At 39.8% G+C, this 25,843-nt stretch overlaps 1 protein-coding gene across 1 annotated transcript in view; it reads right to left on the bottom strand.

The window, feature by feature from the left end:
• Window positions 1–25,843, bottom strand: part of LOC111861211 (probable ATP-dependent RNA helicase DDX27) — a 55,930-nt gene that overhangs the window by 9,201 nt on the left and 20,886 nt on the right. The window contains exons 7-11 of the mRNA XM_023845600.2: window positions 21,406–21,603; window positions 13,027–13,171; window positions 10,172–10,306; window positions 9,589–9,766; window positions 3,346–3,540 (exon numbers count right to left, since the gene is read on the bottom strand). Coding sequence (XP_023701368.1) covers window positions 3,346–3,540; window positions 9,589–9,766; window positions 10,172–10,306; window positions 13,027–13,171; window positions 21,406–21,603 — 851 coding nt within the window. The remainder of the gene's footprint in view (window positions 1–3,345; window positions 3,541–9,588; window positions 9,767–10,171; window positions 10,307–13,026; window positions 13,172–21,405; window positions 21,604–25,843) is intronic.

Raw genomic sequence — 25,843 nt, 5'->3', positions numbered from 1 at the left:
GGGGGAGACGCGCACGGATGCGCGCGCACACACACACACACACACAAACATTAGAAGAGCTGTGTTTTCTACATGGTCCATGCCAAGATGATATAAGCGGGACATGGGGGAGCTGCAGTTAGTCAGTCTGTGAAGGGAAGGTTAGGAGGTTGGCGTGAGATGGCTGCCAGCCTGGGACTTAGTCAGTTGCGGGATATTTGCCACCTGGCAAGGACATGAGCATGGAAGATGAAGAATCTTCATCAGTAGGATCTGATACCAGGCAATGACTAATGCAGACTGTAACAGACTGAGAACACTACTGTGTGTGTAACAGTGAACTGTGAAGTGTATTTATGAGTTGTGTGTATAAGTGGTCAATAAATTGAGAAACCAATCCAAACCCCATCTATAGTCACTCCTATCACATGACAATGTGCCTAACAGGATTGTTAGTGTGGACAAATTATAGGTGCAGCACTATCAACCTGAATCAAAGTGTGCTTCAATGCAATAGAAGCATCCCAATTCACCTTCTTATTCAACAAAACAGTTTAAGGTTATGCTTGCCATGTTTTGGGATCCTCAGGGAGTATTGTTAGCCCATTTTTAAAAGTGTGGTGAAAACTGTAATTCTGCATCGTACTGTGAAGTTCTATTGAAGCTTCAGGATGCAATTTGCAGGAAACATGAACGCTAACTAGCAAGAACGGTACTGCTTCCTCGTGACAATGCCAGACCACATACAGCCCCAGCAACCCCAGACAGAATTCAAGAACTACAGTGGGAAGTTCTTGAACATCCGCCTTACAGCCCAGACTTGGCCCCTAGTGACTTCCATTTGTTTGGTCTGCTAAAAAACCACCTTGGTGGCAAACGTTTTGCTGGTGACGAGGTTGAAATGGAGGTGCAGAAGTGGCTGAGACAACAGTCAAAAGACTTCTATGCTGCAGATTTCGACATACTGGTAAACCAATGGAACAAGTGTATTAACGTTGGCAGAGGATGTCAAGAACTAAATATTTTTCCCACATTCGAATATTAAGTTTTACATTTTATATCCATTTCTGACCTATTTACTGACTCTTCCTCATATTAATGGCTGTTGAGATAATGTGCTCTCACTTCTGTTCAACAAGACACCCAAAGAACTGCACTGAAAGGCTGTGCGATCATGCACATTGGAATGGGTAACTTGGCTTCTGTCATTTTCCCAGGACTGGTCATGAAATTGAACTGTGTGTATCAGAAAATAAATGAGTTACCTTTTGTGAAAACGAATATATTTCCGAGCACTAGAAAAGGTGGGAAAGGGAAGAAATACTTGTAGATATGAAGCTTTGAAACAGTCGTAAGAGTAAATTTTAAATTGGTTGGATGTTCATATTACCTTCACTAATCCCGCTCATTTGACATGCAATAAGGACAAAAGTATTGATGCTGTACTGATGTTACAATGGTATTGTAGGGTGATCACCTTGATGATTATATTGGCGTCTCGACAGACTGTTATGAGAATCTGAATCGTGTCCAAAACATCATCACATCACCACTGGCACGACAGCCCTCTGCGAGCCCTGGCCTTCCTCAGGATTGCTCGCCATTCTTCCCTATTCGATGCTACATTCCTCCAGTTCTTTATACCCAAAATTCTTATGTCCTGCCACACACATTCTTCCCATCTTAATTTTGGTCTTCCCACTTTCCTATTTCCTTCTGGTTTAGTATTAAGCATTTTCTTAAGCATTCTATTCTTGCTGGCATGTATTATGTGTCCAGCCTATTCAAGCCTTTTCACCTTTATAAATCCAATAATGTCTGGTTCATTAAATAATTTGTATAGCTCATGGTTATACCTCTTTCTCCATATTCCATTTTCTTCCACTGGTCCAAAGATATATCTCAAGATCCTCCTTTCAAATATACTTAACAGTCTTTCACCCGATCTTGACAATGGCCAGGTCTCAGAGGTATAAGATAGCACTGATCTTATAAGTACTTTATACTCGTGTCCAAAACCCCTATCACAATATAGTACCTGCACATACTCTAACAGCCATGGCTACTGTACATACTCACAAGTGTACAGAGTAAATTTCATAGTATCCTGATGTTATCTATTAGCTTCATATCAAGGAACAGAAAACTTACATGTTTATATACATTAAATTATTTCTGTGTTACATTTAAATTATTTACAAATTATAATTAATAATTTTTGTTAATTTACTTAACCTTCCTTTCTCCAAATTTCTGTACATAAAAATTAGTACTTCGAAACTGCTACTAATGCACACCATATAAGAAGTCACCACATTTTGACATCACCCAATAAAGGGCATGTGATGGAGTTGTGGGTCTTGCTTGCAACTTGAAAATTACATAATAGTTACCAGTAAAACTGCCATTCTCATGGGAGAGCAAGCTAATTGTCCCTTTCATTTTCTGAGGTCCCCTTCCCCTCCAAATATGAAAAACTGGCTTTTAGAATGCACAGTCCATCTGGCTTACCAGTGCCTGAATAGTTGGATTTTATTCACATTCAGTACTTAAGAGATTTTCCACTATAGGTCAGTGTCCAGTGAATGTTCCAAAAACACAGGCCATCCACATAAGCCCTTAAAAAAAAATCTTGAAAAGGTAACAATGTTTCTCATTACATTTCACTAATTTATGGACACCGCCTACCTAAAATAAAACTCCATAGGCTGCATGTTTAAAAAGAATAATGGTACGTACACTAGGAGCCCAAATGTGAAATGTTAATTTTCTCAAAAACCTGCTTTACCACTCAGATCAACTTTAGTGTTGTTCAGCATTCAGTAACCAACAGTGGTCTATGGAACATCAATCAATTCTGTTATCACAGTAACATAGTCAAGGTCAGTTACAACATATGAGAAAGTACGTGCAATGTCTTTGAACTGATTTTTTTCTAAGACTTACTGCAAAGTATGTACTGCAGTCATGAGTTTTCTTTCGACGTTTAAAAGCAAATTTCAAATTATTTCTTGGCCTGTTCCTGTAACATTGTATTTGTTTTAAATAGCATGAAATAGTTTTCATACATGCATGTGCACACATTCATCCCCCCACACTCATACACACATGTATGGATGCATGCACACTCACACAAAATCAACTCATATGATGGTTTTCTCCGACTACTTTGGTTTCCCCCGCTAATATTCATTCCACCAAATTATCCATCATCATAATCACCTGTGGGCAGGTACAATAGGCCAATCAGTGGCTGCCGTGCCGAGTGGACCCAGGTGGACTCCACCCTCCACTAAAAAAAAAAAAAAAAAAAGACTCATATGATACCACTATGTAATGCCAACACAGGAATACCAAGACACATACTCTTTTCCAGCTTTCTTTCCTTGTCAGATTGGAACCAAGAACGTGGTATCTCTGCCTGGCCCTTTAGAATCTTTTCAGCATGGTTTGCTTGGTTCTCAGCCCGGTTCAATGCACGCTCCTCCCATTCCTCCTGCAGAATGTGTTTAACTTTGTCTTCTAATGCAGACACACGGACCCTATATTTTTCCACTATATCTGAAATAATCAGACAAATACATTACACAAAAAGAATTGAGTAGACATCTTTCCTGACTTGAATATAATTCCAGGATCACAAAAGGGAATTCAATGGAAAGATTGTTTGCATATTGTTTATCAACACTGCAGTGCCAGTGCTTTGCTTCTGTCGGTGTGATACTTTGAGCTCAACAAGCAATACAGTCATAATAAAACAGCAGGCAGGCTGAAGCTGTGGACTTTGGTGCATATTCTGTTCCTGGCCCTTTAATGTACCATGTGACATTCTAGAAAGGCATGGGCATATATAACGCAATATGGCCTGGAAGAGTGGAACCAGCTATCTGATCTTCATGGCAGATATTATGTGATGCTCATTAATATTTTACTGAAAGTAATAATATTACCTTTGTACTGAACTGGTAAGGGATAGCGCAGTCGGTATAGTGGCTTGCTACAGGTTGGACTGAGGAGGTCAAGTTCAAGTCCCTGTAGGGTCAAGAATTTTCTCTTTTCTACGTCATCCAGACCGACTCTGGGGACCACCCAATGTCCTATCCATTGGGTATCGGGGGTTCTTTCCCCAGAGGTAAAGCAGCTGGGCTCTGAAGCTGACCACTCACCTCCATCTAGTGCCGAGGTCAAGAAAATGTGGATCTATACATCCACTTCCTCATATGCCTTCATGGCACAGTGCTTAATTAGTTAAGCAGTTAAGCACAGGGACAACTTTACTGTTTACTGAACTGGTAACAGGCAATGATTCTGTAAGTTACATGGGAGGAATGTAGTTTTCACTACACATATTTCAATAGTATATAAATAAAGCACAAACACTGCATATTAATAGTGAATACAATTCTCATCTCACAATTACTGTACTGTCTGTGAAAATATGAATTAGGTGATCTCTGACCCCAAAGCATGTTTCCCTATTTTTAAAGTACCTCTTCAGCAAAGTGTTTGGCTGCCAAAATCTTGTTTATCTACATCTGCAGAGATAAATGTAAGAGTCTAGTACTGGTAAAAATACAAAATGTTGTTACATGCAGCACACAGAAACATAGGCTACATCTCCTCCACTCCTTTTCTTCTTCCACCTAAACACCAAGGGTTCTCAAGCCTTTTTCACACTGTCTGGGAGGAGGACTGGTTCTGGTGCAGCACTCTCCAACCTTCCATGAGCTGTGCATGAAATTGCACACAATTCAAATCACTCTAGCAGCTGGTAGAAACAAATACATCTGGACTCTCATGCTCCCACTGCATCACTGAGGCTACTCAGCCCAACAGATAGGTGTATGGCAGCATGTAGCACACAGAGCAACCCTTCCTTATTCCATGGCCACCAAGGGATGGCTGGTTGTACTATATATCAAGAGCCATGATACTAGCTGGCACAGATACGTTCAGACAGATTCAAGGTAGGCACTGCTTAGCAGCAGCTTGTTGAGGTCAAGGCTGCTGAGGTATCCAGGCACTGATAAAGTCAAGTCTGCATATAACAGGGCTCACCTCACCATCCGACTTATCTAGTGTAAAGAAGACAGAGCAAGTCTGAATCAATTATGACTTGATTATACTTGGGAATGTGTGGATGACCTAGTTTCCGAGGCTCCTTCTGGACCCATTTCACATTGTAAAATTCAGAATAAATGTCCAAGAGGGGCCTGACCATTATCTTCTATCCCCTTCTCAGAGCTCTTCCTCTACCCTCAGGCCGTCCTCTTGGGACGTGGAATGTAGTGAACACTTCCCAAAACCAACTGGGACAACAGTACATTGTTAGCAAATGCAGTTCATCCACTTTGAACACGTTCTTTACCATATAGTGCTCAAGAACTAGTGCTACATTATACCCAATAGTCCCCTGCAGTCATATCATTACAGAAGCTTTGCCAATGATCAACTGCCATGACACTGCTCAAATCTTTTCAGCCAGCCACTGAGACAATGAGGTTTGATTCTCTTTCCAGAATCTATTTCATCTGTTTTCTTCTACATTGCATTGTCATAGGCAAGAGTATTGTTAACTCACACACAGCAAAACTCTCTATAGTGCTCATCTTCTAGATCTTCACATTCATGTCACAATTTATGTCTGTTATACCTTCTTTATCACATCCCATTATTTTTAGATATGACCCCCTTGACAATTCAAAACACTTCAGCACTTTTACTCTTCCCATTCCTTTTTAACTACCTTTTACTTTAAGTTATTCTGCCATTGTTTTACCATTACATTTTCTTTTTGTACCTGAACCACTGACAGTTTAGAAAAAAGCTCAGAACTTTTAATGTTTTACAGCAGGCAGCAATGTACCGGTCTCTTTCTGGGCACAATTTCCCTCCACCTTGCACCTTGCTCAAGGCCAGTAACAGTTTCTTGCTACCTGCTGCTAAAATCTGATCAACTTGTATAAACAAAGTTACACAGGGTGTATATGAGACAAACACCGTCTTAAGTGTAACAATTTAATTGTAGTTCTTTCTTCTTTCCCTCCTCCACACTACATGTTTCGGCCCTAAATGGCCATCATCAGGTGTGTATTCTTATGTAGCTGTTACACTGCCTGTTAACTGTTCAGCGTGGTTTGACGCGTATGTTTCGTCAAGGTATTTAAATCGTCTGCGGGGGTTCGACGTCAATGCTTCGTCCAGCTGCACACCTATGTTATAACGCCCATAATAATTGATGGTTTTGCTGAAGATTGTTAGATTTTTCGCTGGCCTGTTGTCAGTAGAACAGTATTTAATGATACATGAGTTTAGCTGTGGTAAGTCATCGTTACATATGCCTGTCTTGCAGCAAAATCGTGTTGCTTCTGGTAGAGGTTACCTCGTTCAAACTGTTATGAATGGCGTGTTTTCTTTGCTATGAAGTTATAAACAGCAGAGACGTGATATGTGCTGTGTTTATAATATCATATTGCCCTGAGCTGGCCACACTAACACACTCAATTGGAATNTCCCCCCACGGGGAAGAATGCAAGGCCTCACAGAAGATGTTTGGTTTACGGAAAAGAGAGCCAAATGAGAGATACGCAGTACTGGTGTGGTGAAGTGAGACAGCGCTGTGTATAGTAGAATGCTTCAATGCGTACCATACTCCGTTCCCGAGATACAGGGCGCTCATATTATAAGGCAAGGTTATAAAACCATCTTTTAAGATCATTTTAGTGAAAGTTCCATGCTTCAAAGCGTACCATTCACTGCTCAAATTCTAAACAAACTGCTTCCATTGCCGAGATACCGGCTGCTCATATTATAAGGTAAGGTTATAAAACCACCTTTTTAGATCATTTTAGTAAAAGTTTCATGTTCCTATCTCATATAATTTAAGAACAATGATCAATAAATCATTTTCGAGCAAAATTTAAATGGACGGCTGAATATATTACCGCCGGAGAGACACGGCAGTGGTATTTAAATGACCGCGCAAAAGGGTTAAAATTTAAAATCACCAGTCTTTCTAATTGTATAAAATCTTTGTTAACCTACATGCGTTAATTTGATAGATTTCTGTTCTTTTTCAAATTTTTAAATTAAATTTTTCAGGGTACATGCCCTATGTCTATAGTGCTGCAGCGGCCTACATGGAACAATACCTGAACAGCGATAAAACAAGAAGTGGCCGCTGCAGCACTATAGACATAGGGCATGTACCCTGAGAAAATTTTAATTTAAAAATTTGAAAAAGAAAAAGAACAGAAATCTTATAGACATTTTAACTTGAATTAAGTTTTAAAAAAGTGCTAATTTTAGAAATCAAATTAACGCGTGTAGGTTAACAAAGATTTTATACAATTAGAAAGTCTGGTGATTTTAAATTTTAACAGGCAGTGTAACAGCTACGTAAGAATACACACCTGATGATGGCCATTTAGGGCCGAAACATGTAGTGTGGAGGAGGGAAAGAAGAAAGAACTACAATTAAATTGTTACACTTAAGACGGTGTTTGTCTCATATATATTGTGTGAGTGTAACAGGATGCTCAAATATAATATTACACAGGGTGATTCAAAGCTCCAGCAAAATACTTAAAAAGAGTTTGCTACCAAGATCAATTGGAGTTGAAAATGTAAATCTGTATCTGTCTTGGGGTTGCAACATATTTACAGTGATGTTTTATATTACTGTGACTGTTTGATAAGGTTCCACATAGAGAGACTGCGGCAGCTGGAGAACAGCTATCAGACTCAGGCAATAGTACCAGTAACAAGAACAGTGGAAAAGACAAAAATGCCTATATTTACTACTGTAGAGTCTGCACACATGAATTTCATGATGTTTTTGTGATGGAAACTCTAATGCTGTATTGAGGGAACATCAGTATCAATATCCAGATCAGACATAACTTTACCAGAGCGTGTCTGAAATAGTGCATTATAATCTGAGGGAATCGGGCGCTCTCATGCTGTAAGCACGTGTGGCCCATGGAAGCTGCAATGTGCAAGATAAAGGGAACATGCTGGATACTATATATGAGAACCCATCAATCAGAACTTGTCAAACTTCTTCTGCAACAGGACTTTCTCAGGGCACAGTTCAGTGTACTCTGCATATCCTTTCCATGTAAAGCCAGCAGAAGAGTTGCAGCTAGGGGACAAACATTTCATCTCCACTTCCTATGACAGGTGCTACACAAGACTGTGGACACCCCTCAATTTGTGCCATGTGCTGTGGACTTACACTGTCTGACAATACAGTTCATGAACTCATTGTGGTAAAAGTGCTACATACCTCATTGCTGAATATCACTGTGGTCACCTTCAATTACTCCCCTTGGGAAGCTATGCACTGATGCCAGTGCCTTGTCCACCCTTCAAAACAATTTTAGAACTGGTTTTGTGGAACGGCCTTCACAGCTGCCATCATATTACTCCTTATGTCATCAAATGCCTTCCTTTCAATATTTCCTATCAATGTCTTCAAATGCCTTCCTTTCAATATTTCATTTATCTTCAGGAACAGGAAAAAATCACTGGGGCTAGATCTGGTGAATTGGGAGGGTGTTCCAGCATAGTTATTTACTAGCTAAAAACTCCCTCACAGACAATCCTCTAATTCAAGCTCCGACATTCTCACAACAGCACACCAAAACACACTCAGACAATAGTAGATGCCACTCACAAAGAGACTGACATAGATAAAAACAACACAGTTGTGAAATGCTGCTATGCCAACGTCATCAAACCACACACAGCTTTGTGTCCACTGCTGTCATGGCAAGCACACAGTGGTGAGTTTGCTAAAGTTATTGTCAGACCTCTATGGGGCAGTATTTACAAGAAGTGGTGCACACAATTTATACAACTTGTATGTATGGGCAATGTAGAATCATCATGCCACTTGTCATTCCTCCTTACAGCGAAGATTTAGTGCCAATGTTCAGGTCAGAATTGTTGACTACAATGCTTTACACTGCCTGCCATGAAAAAATGCTTCCACTTTTACTGGAGGATGCACCTTTATATGTGTGTGGTAGTATGTGGTTTCAGCTTGATGATTCCTCTCCCCATTTTGCATGAGCGAGCACCGACTTGACAACAACCTTCTGGGTATAGGAACTGAGCATGGAGATTGGATCACTTGGCCTTCATATCTTCCTGAGCTGCAAATGTGCAAATATGCAGTTTCTTATAGAAATCTGCAGCACATCTGATACCCTGCAGTGGCACACTGTTTACAGAACACAGTGCGAGAGCATACCATAAACACAATTCATTATATATATCATGGATTATTTAAAAACTCTGGTGGAATATAAGCATAATAAGCAGTGTTTGTTTACTGGCAAAAGAATAACATGAAGTTCTGAGAACAACTAACTGCCTACTTTCTTTTGATATGGCATGGACCAATAGATAACAACATGTCAAGTGCTGAAGGTCGTGACTGTGTGGTCCACCCTAAAGTTATATAAACAAGACAACTTCTGGCTTTCAGGAATCAAGAGGGAATACACAGACAGCAAGGTGATCTCATAAACTTCCTTCTATTTTTTTAAAATAAGGGAAGTACGTTAAAAAGCAGAATCACAGCTCTATGGGCCTGAAACTTACCTGGGGCAATAATGCGCATCTTTACAGGATTTGAAGCCTTCTTAATAACATCTTTCACAATCTTTCGTTCTCCTTCACCTGCAAGGGACACAGAGACACCAACTCTTCCTGCTCTGGCAGTGCGGCCCACTCTGTGAATGTAGTGCTCCACTGTTGCAGGCATCACAAAGTTAATGACCTGTCATAATACAGTGAGAGCCCATGAAACAAGTGACAATATCATGGTTTATTGACTACCTGACCATATGTATACTTTATAACTGCTTATAAAAATATAATATGGAAGCAAATAATATACAAGTACATATGAAAGTATTTACACTCTTTATAATGAAATCTATTTTGATACTCTCATAAATGTATTTTCTCAAAACACTAAATTAATATTCTAGTCTTGTGGGTTATGACACCATGTAATTTTGTAGATCATTATGAATATTTAAGGTTACCTTGAAAATGAGGGCAGTTCCTCCAAATCATTGATAACCATCTGTGAACTACATGGTGTCAGAACCTGGAAGACACTATCCTGATGTTCATCGCTGAGAGAACATCAAATCTTGTCCTGAAGTAATTTACTTACTGTTTTGACACCTCGTATATCAAGGCCTCTAGCAGCTACATCTGTTGCTACCAGTACGTCCAACTCTTCATCCTTAAATTTTCGCAGTGCTTCAAGCCTCTGAGGCTGTGACATATTACCATGCAACTCACCAACCTGAGGACAAAGACCATATATCAAACCAAAAAATAACGCAATTTTACTGTTTTCTGGAAGATTATAACTTGCGAAAAGTAAATTAAGTAAATAAACATGGAACACCACTAATTTATTTACAATTTACATTCTTTAATTACACTACAACTTTGGCTTCCTCTAACCTTGAACTAATTAACTAACTCCATGGAGCAGAATGTTCATAAAGAAAATAATACTTGCTCAGCTAGTCTGAAATTCCACACATTTTATGGAACCCAAAGGTTCATTACCATTTCAATAACAGCCCATCACTGGTCTCTGTTCTAAGCCAAATGAATCCAGCCCACACCCTCACATCCTACTTCTTTAAGATCCATTTTAATATCATCTTTTCCCTATGCATGCATATTTCAAATGGTTACATTTCTGCATCTCTGTGCATCTATTCTCTGCTATACACACTACATGTTCTGCCCATCTTATCCTCCTCCATTTGATTATCCCAGAAATGTTTGGTACAGAGTACAAGATACGAAGCTTATCAATCATACAATTTTCTCCAGCCTCCCACTACTTCTCCCTCTCATGTCCAATTATCCTCCTTGGCAATCTGTTCCGAAACAGTCTCAATGTGAGGGATAAAGTTTCACACCCATACAAAACTACAGGCAAAATTATAATTTTATATATTTTAATCCTTATGTTCTTGTATATCAGATGGGAAGACATAAGACTCTAAACTTAATGACAGCAAGCATTCCCTGAATTTAATACACTCACAGTTTCTTCATAAATCCAATTTTGATCTGTTTGTGCGATTTCAAAGTATTTCAATTGTGACCTATTTTTGAAAGATATACTGGCTGCCTTTATGTTATGATTTTGTCCTGCATTCTGGTTGTGAGACATGAAGACATACTCTATTTTCTCTGCATTCACTTCTAGATCAACTACCTTACTAGCAACTAATAATACTGCTGTTTTTTTCTTCATGGTCTTTACATTTTTTTTTTCCAAATAAATTAACATTATCAGCATAGACCAGAAGCTGATGTGTTTAGTTTTCTTGGCTCTTCCTATTGGTGCATTCTAAAGCAAAGTTGAAATCCAATGGTGATAACATATCTCCTTTATTTCTGACCATTCTACATAAGAAAGGCATCAACATATGTTTCCTATATGAACTTTTACTATAGGTTTTGTTATTGTAATCTGCCTAACTATTTCATGGGTATACTGAATTCAGTGATAATACTGTACTTGTTTCCGAAGTGAATCACTGGCTTTCTAGAAGTCTATAAATAACTATTACATCTCCATTTCTTATACAGTATCTAACAGTTGCACAATATCTCCTCAGTGGCTGATCTATTATGTCATGATTCACAATTATGATCCCTAATAATTCCATCACACAGGGAATAAATCTTCAGAGAAGAATGCTGGATAAAATTGTATATGTAGGTGTCAGAGTGATATGCCTTAACTACTACAGTCAGTATTACCACCCTTCTTACAAACAGAAGCAATAATAGACTCCTTCCACCGTTAGGGCAATTCTTCATTACTATGAATTAATTGGTAAGTTTACGGATCTCAGAATGTAAAGTCTCACCTCTGCCAGTATTTGATCAATAAATACCGCATGATTTATACCTTGAAACTTCTCCATAGAAATCTTAAACCTCAGAAGAAATTCTTAGTTAATAAAGGGCTCAACTGTACATATTTCAGTCTGCCTCATATGATTAATCCCATTTGGCTGCTGACAGAAGTAGACCACCATTCTCATCTTTTACCTAGTTTTAGGTTAGCAACCATTCTTAAATTCACTTATGCCTCTACGCAAGTCCTGAATATACTCCTCCTACTGTTAGCTTCACACTAATTAATTCTGTGCTTTGGATATTTGCTTTTTTGTTCCCAGAAAGTCATGCCTTATTATCTCCATTCATTTGGCTTGGATATTGTAATCATTGTAATTTAACTTTCTTCCTTTGGTCTAATAATTTAGAACATATTTATTCAAGCAACAGTTTATGGTGCTTCATTTTGTTGGACTCTCTCTGGCTGAAATTCTGAAGTATCCTCCAGAACTTTCCTAAGCCCTACTAATGTCCACATTAACATCTAAGCTTTCCAAAGCCATCAACCTCTTTGAAATTTTAACCTGATATTGTTCTTTAAATTTTGTATCAATTAGCTTCTTGAGATACAACTTATCAAACTTCTGAATTTCAGATTTACTTACCGACCACTTCTACCTCACCTGAAGTTTACTACTTAAACACAATTATTATTATTATTATTGGTTTCACATAAACTCTCAATCCCAACTGTTGGTTTAAAAATTTTGTCTCTCCCAATGTTTACTGAAATTTCCTAACAGACTTTTCTTGTGTTAGGTACAGAATGGATAGAATACACACTCTAGCCCCTTGCAGAGGTTGTCATTTGTGTCACCACTTTCCTTCAGAAAAATATCATGCTGTGACCTCCCAGTAATACATAAGACATGCTCTCACTAAAAAATTCTACTCTCTTAACAGCTGATCTGATTCACTTAGAAATAACATATCCTCTTCTTATGAGATGATTTTCAAACCACTTTCAAAAAAAAAAAAAAAGCATAAACATATACTGATTTAGTGTCAACTTTGTCCCATTTGACCCCTTGCACTCCCACTAAATCATTCCTCATATCTGTGGCTGTGAAAGTTAAATAAAATTACACAAACTTTAAGCCCAAGTAGTCCCAGGAGAATGTGAATTCGATGAGCCTGTTTCTTGGTCTGAACAAACACCATGGTGTGGTCACAGAAGGTACGGCAAACGAGAGCAGCCAATACAGCTTCACGGTCACCTTCATGGCCTGCTCGAATTCTGTCGAAAGAAAGAAACAAAGAACATTTGAATTATGACATAACTAGCTAACTAAGTGGCCTCCGTAGTCTAGGGGTAACGTTCCCACCTCATGACTCAAGGTACGCGGGTTCAAACCCGGCAGAGGTCGTGGCATTTTTTAAGGGCGGAAAAATTCAGGGAACAAGTCCTCCAGGAGGGACTTTAAGCCGTGGGTCCCCGTGTCGTAGCTTTACAGCACGTAAAAGAACCTCATGTCTCAAGGAGACCTCTGAGCCAAATTTGTAAGGACATTTCCCACCCAACAATAGTCTCTAACGCCTCTGGTAGATGGGGGAAGCATCTAGATACCGCTGAGACAGTAGAGGCCGAACTCGCTGGCTGAGTCGGGACTGATGGCATGCACCAGTACCGGTAGGGTATAGAGACTGGTAGAATATCATAGGGGGACGTACAACAGATCAAACTGGTCGCGGTGCATGGGGAAACCCACCGCCTCCAATAATAATAATAATAATAATAATAATAATAATAACTAGCTAATTAACTGTGGAAGAAAAACCTGGAGGTGCAACACATAATAACAAAGCCTCTCACTGAACATAACACTATTTCACCCACTTTCTACTCTCAGTCTTTCTGAGTTTCATCTCAAAAGTTAACCATTTCAAATGAACGTTTTTCCATAAGAGTTCGGTATGCATTCCTTGTCTCCGCCATCCCAGCCAGATGGCCAGCCCATCATAGCCTCCAAGGGTCTCTTTGAATGAATTAGAAAAAACTTGGTTATAGCAACATCGGTTTCTGCGACACTTTGTCTATTGCGTCAAATATTCAATGGTACGAACTAATTCCTCATAAAGCAACTGTTTTTATACCTTGCTTAGTACGGCATGCACAAATGCATCAACCTCGTATGTAACGTCATTTTCATTCCTGAATTTCTCTGATATGGACATTGAACGTAATTTAGAAAGTGTGTATTGGGCAAGTAACAGGAAACAGATGAAGATAACTGATTACTGTACTCGTATCTAGGTACAGTAAAGCACAACAATTGATGTAATCTACTGTAATTTGGTGAGTAGGCCTACCTTTAATATACAGTATTAGTGCGCTGTGTATTATCAGTGAAAAGCGCTGTAATATGTCTTTGATATTACACATTTGGGCAATTCCACATTAATGTTACGTTAGTCTGTACTTAACTAAGTATTTCACTAAAAAATGCAACATTTTAACTCGGTTTTGGTAGATTTTTACGTGACTAATATAAGGCTACTGTGGAAGTGCCCATTTCGGTTACAACGACATTCGTTTATAACAACACTATTTTTAGGTCCCTTTGATGACGTTATAACCAAGTTCTACTGTACAATGCACACACTTTGATATTACCATAAGGACACACAGGTTATCAGCATGTCTGTTTATGGTTAAAAATTAGACACTTCCAGCTTTTGTAGAAATGTTCACTGAATTTTCAACTAACAAGTATTTTCTCATCAAATCGTGCACATTTTTCAGTTGGTGTAATCTTATTATTCATGCCCTTCTTTTAAAAAATTGTCCCTTTCTTTTTCAATGTTGGCACCAGTTTTAACTGTGGCATTATCAACAAAAATAAAGTGCACACAATTAGTACAGAGTCTTCTTGCAAACATTTAAATTAAAAAGTGCTGAAGAAATCAAAAGGGAAGGTAGTTTAATGTCACTGAGATGACAAGTTGAATACACCAGAAGCCCCTACTCATGAAAACCAATATGTATGGGTGATCATTACAAGTCCCACTCCTGAAAATGGTCTGTGCCTCAAAGAAGTACTTGACACTATATATGAATCACAACACAAGAGAAGCAGTTTCACATGAAACTTTTCATTTTAGATCTTACAAAATCATCCACAGAGCTGAAACTTCTATAACAGAATTTAAAGCAACAGCGAAGAGGTGAATCCTGTGTCCACAATATCATGGCAATAGACATTCATTCAGCATCTCCTACCCCCTTCCAAAAAAAGTATGGCTTAGAATATTGTCAGTTTATTCTACACATAAACTACAAACAAAAAACGTGAAATTTCATAGGAAAGGTGCCAGTACAAATTCATGTAATCTCCCACACTAGGGTGCAATTCAAAACAAGAAATGAAGCTAAACATTACGCCTATTTCCACAAAAGAAATCACTCATTACTCACTCATGGACCCGAGCCCTTCCTGAAAAGTCGCCAATTGTGCAGCGACTCAAGAACTTCCCAGCATGTTATGGAACCTAAAGGTTCATAACCGCATTCACAAGGGCCCTTCACTGGTCCAAATCCTGAGCCAGACTGATCCAGAACATATGAACCAATCCCATTCCATCATCTTTCTAAGACCTATTTCAATATTGTCCATCCACATATGTCTTGGTCTTCCTAGTGAATTCCTTCCTTCTGGCTTTTCCACCAATATCCTACATGTATTCCTCTTCTCCCCCGTTCATGCTACATGACCTGTCCATCTCATCCTCCTTGACTTGATCATTCTAATCATATTTGGAGAAGAGTGCAAGTTATGAAGCTCCTCATTATGTAGTTTTCTCCAACCTCCCATCACTTCATCTCTCTTCGATCCAAATATTCTCCTCAGCACCTTTTTCTTAAACATCCTCAGTCTATCCTCCTCCCTTAAGGTCACATAACCAAGTTTCACACCCATACAGAACCACAGGCAAAATTATAGTTTTGTATATTCTAATTTTTATGTTTTTAGACAGAAGATGAGAAGACAAAAGGTTCTGGACTCAATGGTAGCAAGCATCATCCAAATTCAGTGTACTCTTTATTTCTTCCTGAATCAGGTTTTGATTTATCATCATCATTCCCAAATATCTGAACTGTGCCATATTTTCAAAGCATCTGTTAGCTACAAAGAGCGTTCCATATACAATGCCTCCTATTTTTTTAGTTAATCTGTAATGTCTGAGCTGGATGTTGGTGGTGTTGTAGTAAAGGTTGAACCTTCCCACCAATATACTATTAGTTTGGTTGTCGTGCAACATACAGCGACAGCAGAGCAGTCTACCAAAATGGTGTCTGACATAGAAGTCCGTACGAAACAGAATTGTGTTATTGAATTTCTTGCTGCCGAACAAATTGCACCCACTGACATCCATCAACGCTTGCTGAAGGTGTACAGAGACGATACAGTGGATGTCAGCACACTGAGGCGGTGGGTAGTGCGTTTCAACAGTGGCGAAAGTGAAATGCATGACAAACCATGGCCTGGGCGTCCCTGCTCAGCTGCCACTCCTCACAATGAACAGCGCCTCATCTGTACAGATTGGCGGATAATGATCAGGGAACTGTGTGCATGACTTAATATTGGCTGTAATGCATTGGAAACAATGTTGGGGAAGCTGGATTATCGCAAAGTTTGTTCCAGGTGGGTCCCTTGGATGCTTACACAGGACCACGAACTCATCGAATGGAAGTCTGTCAGGACCTGTCGTACCAGTTTGAGGCTGAAGGTGACAAGTTTCTGGACAGCACTGTCACCAGAGATGAGACGCGGTGTCACCACTATGAGCCGGAATCCAAAAGACAGTCCATGGAGTGGCGACATCTGGATTCCCCAAGAAAAAAGAAGTTCAAGACACAGCAATCAGCAGGAAAAGTGATGTGCACGGTCTTTTGGGATAGGCGGGGTGTGATTTTGTTGGATTTCCTGGAGACTGGTGAGACTGTCAATTCTGAACGCTACAAGACGACGCTGACTAAGCTGAAAGCCCGCATTTCCCAAGTCAGGCCAGAGAAGCAGACAACCTTTCGCTTGCAACATGATAACGCTAGACCCCATACCAGTTTGGTGACCACCACGCACATTGCAAAGTTTGGCTGGACTGTAATACCACATCCACCTTATAGCTCCGATTTAGCACCTTCAGACTTCCATCTCTTTGGGCCTATGAAAGATGGACTACTTGGGCAACATTCTCCAGACAATGATGCTGTCATTGCAGCTGTAAGAAAGTGGCTAGCCTCTGCTGGTGCAGACTTTTACAGATGCGGCATGCAGGCTCTTGTTCATCGCTGGCAAAAGTGCATAATGAATGGTGGTGATTACATGGAAAAATAACTGTAAGTAGCTGAAATCCTCCTCTATTTAACTGCATTATTATGCTTTCTGTATCTGTTGTAGCTTTCATTAAAAAAAATAGGAGGCATTATATATGGAACATTCCTCGTTATCTTTATGTCATGATTTTGCCCTGCATTCTGGTGGTGAGACAGCAACATATACTCAGTTTTTTTTTCTGCGTTTACTTCTAGACCAACCTCCTTCCTAGCGTCAATTAAAGCTTTTGTGATTTTCTTTATGGTATCTATATTATCACCCAGCAGATTCACATCATCAGCATAGACCATCAGCTGATGTGTCCCATTTAACTTCAGTCCCACCTGGTTTTCCTGGACCTTCCTAATGGCATTTTCTAAAGCAAAGTTGAAAAGGAGTACCGATAAAGCATCTCCTCGTTTTACACCATTTTGGATAGGGAAATTATCAGACAAATATTTACCTATGTGGCCTTTAATACATGTTTTGTTTCAACACATTATAATCAGCCTAACTAGTCTCATGGGTATCCTAAACTCTATGAGAATATTGAACAAAACTTCCCTCCTAACTGAATCATAGGCTTTCGTGAAGTCTATGAATATCCGAGGTACTGTCTCACTGTACTCCCATTTTTTCTCCAGTATCTGACGAAAGCAATCTGATCAGCAGTTGATCTGTTACGTCAAAATCCACATTGATGATCCCCAATAATTTCATCTATATATGAACTTAACCTTGAGAGAAGAATATTTAATAAAATTTTGTATGAAGTTGATAGCAGTAACATCCCACAATAGTTACTACAGCCAGTTTTAACACCCTTCTTGTGAACTGGTACAATAAGACTCCTTCCTTTGATCAGGCAATTTTTCCTTATTACAGATAGAATTAATTATCTTAAGGATCTTAGAACATAATATTTCACATCCTGCATGAACCAGTTCTGCCATAATTTCATCACTACCTGGCGATTTATACCTTTTCAATTTTGCAATAGCACTTTCAACCTCAAAAGGGCTAGGATCAGGTATTACTGGCTCAACTGTATGCATTTCTACCTGCCTAACATCACTGACCCTATGTGCATTCAACAACTGATAGAAGTACTTCTTCCTTGTATTCAAAATGTCCTGGGAATTTGCAAGCAAATCATCATTCTCATACTTCACTGAGTTACTCATAGGTCGGTAACCTATCTTAAAAGTCATTTATTTCTCTACACAGGTCTATATGTTCTTGTTCTTACTCTTCATTAGAAGCTCATCAATTCTGTCTTTCAGATATTCCCTATTTTTTTTCCTGAACTGCCTGCAGGTTTCACGTCTCATATTGTTTGAATTATCCTCATTTAATTCATTTGGATCCTGTAACAACTGCAGTTTGGCTTGTTTCCTTTGGTCTAATCATTTTGAGCATCATTCATTGAACCATGGCTTATGGCTTACTCTTCTTCAATTCCAATCACAAAAGATATACAAATAAAAAATAAAGAAGTTCATATTTGTTCTTATTTATTATGTTTTCAATGTTTATCAAAGGTTTGAGGTTCTAATGGCAGTATGAATTCAGACTGTGGTCTTGTGGGTTTATGACACTGTGTTAAGTAGATATCTACCCTCAGACTCCAACTTCAGACTGACAATGACGATGGAAGCAGTAGATTCTTCAGAAACTCTGATATCTGGATACAGAATTTTAGAGTCACAAGTAAATAAGACAGTGTCAGTATGCTTTATCATGTAAATATACATTTTTTTCTTAAAATCACAAATTAAAATTGAATAATAACAAGAATACTATCTCCTGGAATTTAACACAACATAATATGGTAGAACTTTATCAGTGTTTTGGATGTATACACTGCATCCATCTTCCGGATTAAAGAGTAAGCCTACCAAGCAAGCAAATAATATGCAGGGTACTATTCTGTTTGCTCTTCCCATATCCATATCTTGTAGACAAGAGCATTACTGCTTATGGAAGGACAGAGAAGACCATTCAGGTGGAAATGGATGATAGTGAATGAGAAGGAAAACTGCGAGTTCAGAGTCCATGGTTTTCATATAGTATAGGTATGGGAGCTTTTATACCCTTTTATTGGGTATGTGATAATGTTCCTTCATGGTCCAACAATCATATAATGAGTATGATGTACCAGTACATTCTTTCATTTCAATGATGTATAGCTCCTGAGTATGATGAGCTAGAGACCTGGAACTTTCTTGTCTAGACAGCAGTACTTTGCAAGACAAACAGCATAATACCTGCTTTCTACTCAATGTTCCTTCACTGCATGTGCTCAGGCAGCAGGTAGAGCATTAGAAAGGGTGGTCTTGGACTTTACTAACTAAAAATATTGGAAATATGATACATATACAATATATGTAGGGCAGTCAATAAGGTTCCCGGAATTCCCCTGCAGACAGAGAACGAGCAATAAGATAGCGCACACACTGTTGTGGTGGGGAGCTCAGGATGTCTGCTCGCAGGCGCAACAGGTCTGGACAGGTTTCAGCGTGCAGTGTCATTACTGTTCTGTTTGAATTAGATGTGTGTGTTGGTCATTAGGCGCAATGTCACTGTTCAAACAGTGTGCAAACATCAAGTTCATGTGCAAATTGGAAAAAATCTACTTCAGAGATGCAATCAGCCCTGCAGTAAGTTTACAGTGATACTGCACATAAGAAATCCGCAGTTTACGACTGGTTTTCCCGCTTTAAGAATGGGCAGGAGACGTCTGAGGATGACGAGTGCAGCGGGAGACCTTCGACGTCCAGAACTGAAGAAATGATTGGAAAAGTGCGACAACTGATTCGATGTGATCAAAGAATGACCATCGCGGATGTGGAGCAAGAAGTTGGTATCTCTCACGGATCCATTCATGCCATTTTGTCTGATGATTTGAAGATGAGACGTGACAGTGCGAAGTTTGTTTCGAGGCAGCTGACCACGGATCAGATGGAATGTCGTGTGATGGTCACTGGCGATCTGTTTGACAAAAGTACACAGGACCCGATGTTTCTCAAAAAGATCGTCACTGGTGATGAGTCATTGGTGTTTGCCTACGACTCGGAGACAAAGATGCTGTCATCAGTGTGGCACACAGCATCGTCTCCCTGGCCAAAGGAATCATGCCTCGTCAGATCCAAAGACAAAGTGATGCTCACTGCATTCTTTGACATAGATGGTTTGGTGCACCGTGAGTTCGTAGCCCCTGGACAGACTGTTACTGTAGTTACTATAGGATTTTGACANGCCAGTAACAGTCTGAGATATTGGGTTTTCAGACTTTATCCATTGTCCTGGTTTTTAAGAAAACTAAGAAAAAACACGAGGTTTCGGAAACTGGATCTGTTTCCGTCCTCAGGTGAGGTAAAACACCTAGTATGTTGGGTCCCTTAGAAAGAGCTAGCCTCAATCACTGGACCCAATAGAATATGTTTTACCTCACCTGAGGACGGAAACAGATCCAGTTTCCGAAACGTCGTGTTTTTTCTTGGTTTTCTTAAAAACCAGGACAATGGATAAAGTCCGAAAACCCAATATCTCAGACTGTTACTGGCCATTTTTACGTGCAAGTTTTGCAGAGGTTGTGGGATGGGGTTCGGAGGAAGCGGCGCGACAAGTGGCAGGGACAGTCGTTTCTGCATCACAATAACACACCGAGCCACACATTGCTTGTTGTACAGCAATTCCTCGGCAAGGAAAACATTCCTGTCATCACTCAACCACCGTACACTCCGGATCTTTCTCTGAGAGACTTTTGGCTGTTCCCTACTCTGAAAATGGGCCTCAAGGGGACATGTTTCGCAGCCATGGAGGACATCAAATCGAATGCGACGGCTGACCTCTGGAAGATTCCAAAAGAAGCCTTCCACCGCTGCTTCCAACAATGGCAGGATCGATGGAGCAAGTGTGTGCGCGCACAAGAGTCCTACTTTGAGGGTGATTAGGTAAGCGTTGCCATATGTCCTACCATTAGAGTGCTATACCACCATTCCAGGAACTTTTTGACTGCCCCTCGTAATGTAAGTTGCACTGTAAAAGTATTTACAGTCACACAGCTGACAAAAAAACACCCAGGATAGGTTATCCCACAGCAGATAAAAGTCCCCAAGCAAAGTGGTTAATAGTTTTGATAAGCTATCCTTACCGAACAAATTCTTGTCGCAGATTGAATGCAACAACACGGTTGCTATCAACAAAAACTTTGACTGGTTTCTTGAGAGAAACAGCAGCTAGATCCTCTACCTCCTCTGTCATAGTTGCAGAGAACAGCAATGTCTGCCGACTCCTTGAACAGGAGCGCACTATCTCCTTCATCTGTTCTGCAAAATTCTCATCCAACATTCTGGAAAAATACCAAAATGTATTTAATCACTAAACACAATTAAGACTGCATAACTTACAGTTGCTATATCTGTATTCTAGCATCATGCTATCAACATCACACCCTGAATGTCTGCACTGCATCTTATATCACCGGTTCTCAAACTTTTTATTCACTTGAGAATCTGTAATGTGCAGCAGACCAACAAAAAGCAGCCCAAAGGATGACAGCATCTCAATGAGTGCACTGTATGCATGATATGTATTTTTTATATGTCAGAGTGAGATTACAGTTTCCTTCTACATGTTGTTACACAGATGCAAAAATATAATAAATATTTCTAAAAAGGCGTTTATCATAGAACACTTTGCCATCTACGTGGGTTACTTCAAAAGTCATGGCAACTATTTTTTGGGGGGCAAACACATTATAGTGAAGAAAGTTCAAAATATACTTATGAAAGGGCATGATACACCCCTCCGATTGGCTTAGTCAGATAAGGCAGATGTGAAGGGGCGTAGGTATAGCAGGCAAGAAAAACTGCACATTACGGAATGACTGTTTTTTTTAATCCTTTAATCCTCAAAAAATCCAATTGTGATTAAGAAATAAAAAATTCAATGTTTCATGTTTCATAAAAATGCTGGGAATCCTTAACAGGACTCAACAAGGCAAAGGAACTCACACAAGGACTATCTGCCAGAAGAATCAAGGAACTGCTAAGTTTAAACAGAAATCAGCTACGGTGGGTAGTATGATTACAGGACACTGTCACCTAAAAAACACTTTTCCAAAATGGAACTGACAGCCAGTCCTATTTATGAAAGTTACCTAGAAAAAGATGAAACAACCACACACATCATAAGTGAGTGAGGCCATAGCTTATTTAAGATTTTGTCATTTGGACCACTATTTTATGGAACCAGGTGACTATAACACCCTTATAAGCAGTATCTTACACTTCATTCAATTGTAGGACTGCTGAATATTAAAATAGAAGAGTAGCACAGCAGATCACTATGATCAAAATGCAAGGACCAGCATTTAAGCCCACTCCTTTTTTTGTGTGTGTGTACTGTGGAGTACTGACCTGCTGCTAAGTGGTGACTCTGTAGCAGCGACCGGTTCTGGGCAATGGCTCATTAAACACATTCCCTCGGCAAAGAATACGTACACAATAATAGAGTTACTGTACCAAACAGGGTGTTTCTACATGGTCTGTGCTGATATGTTATAAGCAAGGGACAAAGTCAATTGAGTTGAGCTGAGTTCAGTTCAGTTCTGCACAGGAGGCTGTGAAGATAGAAACTGAGCATGTGAAGCTGAAGAATCTCCACTGTTAAGAAGCAGCTGTCAGGAAATGGTTGACGAAGACACAGCAGGCTGGAAAATGGCTTAGTGGGTGCTGTGGTGATTTGAGAACTGCACTGATTAGTAGTGGTGTTGTAACTGCTTGTAGTTTTGAGTCATGAATACAAGTGGTCGATAAATCCATTCACCAATCTAAACCCCCATCTACAGTCACCAAGTATCCATGACAACTGGTGACAGAAGTGGTTGGGCTGGAAACTGCACTGGATCATTATACCACCATACTATGGAGACTGAACAAATTATGGCACAAATGCCACCTGAAATGAAGGCTGAACTAAGGACTGTCTTAGAAGAAATGATGGCAAGGCAGGAAGTGGTGATACAGAGCAACCGAGAAAAACCAGACACCAACCTGAAGGAAATGATGGCCAGCCAAGAACTCCTGAAAGAAGAAATGCTGGCCAAGGTGGAAATCAACCAAGAAAGGATGGATGGGAAGTTAGATGCCCATATGAAAAAGTGCTGGTCAGGATGGACTCCCAGCTGGAGAAAATGGAGGCCTGTTTAGGAAAGACGGAGGCCATGAATTTTGAGGTAAGTTATGAAGGAATAGAGTCTGAGGAAGAGCACAAGGAGGTCCTTAAGAAAAAGGCCACTGTGGAAACTTTTGGAGCACTGAAGGAGCAGTATGAAGACTGGCATCTAGCCATAAGGTGCTGTGGTTAGATGCAGAAATGGGCATAGGGCAATGACTGGTCCCAGAAGAAGTTGGCTGCTGCCTGCAGAGAGATGACCTGCTGTGCCATTTCTGCACCATACAAGAGACAATGTCATCAAGGACCAGGCAAGGACAAGGTTGTACCAGGAACCTAGAAAAGACGGACATTCAGGAAGAGACAATGGTCGAAACTGGAAAACATAATTGGAATAAGGGACCAAGACTTAAAGAAGCAACTACATCCGGGAAGCAGGACATCCAGCAGGTTCTTCAGGAAGACTGTCAACTGGAGGTCACAAAGCAAATAGTTTAAACATTCAATAGACTGCAGAAAATGAATGTTCAGACCTTGTGGGGGAGTCGGCCCCCTCTGAAACGAAAGAAAAAACCACTAACAGTGTTACAAGCCATAAATGCAGGAGCACTGACTACTCTTGAAAGTTTTGCCCACATAGACAGAAATAAGAATGATGGTGACAAACACAAACCAACTAGCACCTTATCAGGCAGCTGCTAGGGACAAGTGGCCTTAAGGAGGGAGCAGCAAGAAAAGTTGCAGTGTAATGACCATGAGATCAGAGCCATGGAGGACAAAGGTGAGACTGATCACAGATGCCACCAGCACAGCCCTAGGAAACGAAAGGAATGGTGCGTCACCTGTAGACCATGTGGGACGAATAGCCTTAAGGAGGAAGCAATGTGGTGTACAGACCCATTTCTAAGTAGTGATTATGTAACAGAGACAGTTGAACAACAGCTTGATAAACACATTCCCACAGAAACGAATATACACACAACAATAGAGTTAAAGTTGCGAACAGGGTGTTCCTACATAATTCATACTGAGATGTTATAAACAAGGGACAAAGTCAGTTGAGTTGAGTTCTGCATGGGAGGCTGTGAAGAGAAAACCTGAGCACATGAAGCTGAAGAATTTCCACTGTTAGATGTCATTGCCAGGGAACAGCTGATGAAAACACAGCAGGCTGGAAAAAGGCTTAGTGGGTGCTTTGGTGATTTGTGGAAATTAGGAGTGGTGTTGTAATTGCTTGTAGTTCCGAGTCATGTGAATAAGTGGCCAATAAATCCATTCACCAATCCAAACCTTGTCTATAGTCACCACATATCCGTGACGGTGTACGTGTGTTTTTAGTTTTACCTGTTTCAGAATGAATAAGTCTGCAATAGCATTAGATATGGTATCACGTTATACAGTACTTATTATGGGTTCATCTGGTTCCATATACTGTCAAAAAATACATATTTCTGTACAAACAATTTGCGAAGTGTGATTCTGCAGAAAGTGCTGAAGAAAAACTTCACTGTAAAATTCCAGGTGTTGCCAATTTCATACACAATAGGCATGTATACATTTATTAATAAACCATACTTACTAAACAGTAAGTGGACAAAAAAAGGAGCCAGGGTAAACAGTGCAGTCACTTGTCTTAGCCCAACTGACTTTTATTAATGGAACAGTTCAAAAGATATTAAACATACAAAAAGAAACCTTAACCCTTTCGCGCGGTGATTTAAATTCCGCGGCCGTCTCTCCGGCGGTAATATATTCAGCCGGCCATTTAAATTTTGCTCAAAAATGATTTATTCATCATTGTTCTTAAATTATATGAGATAGGAACATGAAACTTTCACTAAAATCATCTTATAAGGTGGTTTTATAACCTTACCTTATAATATGAGTGCCCTGTATCTCGGCAATGGAAGCAGGTTGTTTAGTATTTGAGCAGTGAATGGTACGCCTTGAAGCATGAAACTTTCACTAAAATGATCTTAAAAGATGGTTTTTATAACCTTACCTTATAATATGAGCGCCCGTTATCTCGGCAAAGGAAGCAGGTGGTTCAGAATTTGAGCAGTGTAAGGAAGGCCTTGACGCATCCGTCTAACCCAACGGTGCCCCACATTCACCACTCCAATATTGTGTATCTTTTCTTTTGCTCTTTTTTTTAACCACACAGCTTCTGTGCGGTCTTGCCTTCTTCCCGGTGAGGGGTATAGTTCAAGGAAATGTCTTTCAGTGAGCAGTTTAGCTAGTCAGGTCAGCTGCAGTAAATTCAACGTTACGAGTTATCATAACAAGGGGCTGTTGCTATGCCTTTGATATTCCATCCATTTTGGCGGCAGTAGATGTCGTACGGGTGACCACAGAATTCATGAAGTTATTCTAAGAACTGGCTGGTATGTAGTGCACGAAAGCAGAGCTTAGCT

The sequence above is a fragment of the Cryptotermes secundus genome, unplaced genomic scaffold (assembly GCF_002891405.2).
Source record: "Cryptotermes secundus unplaced genomic scaffold, Csec_1.0 scaffold1799, whole genome shotgun sequence".
Taxonomy (NCBI): domain Eukaryota; kingdom Metazoa; phylum Arthropoda; class Insecta; order Blattodea; family Kalotermitidae; genus Cryptotermes; species Cryptotermes secundus.
This window is presented reverse-complemented; position numbering and strand designations above follow the sequence as displayed.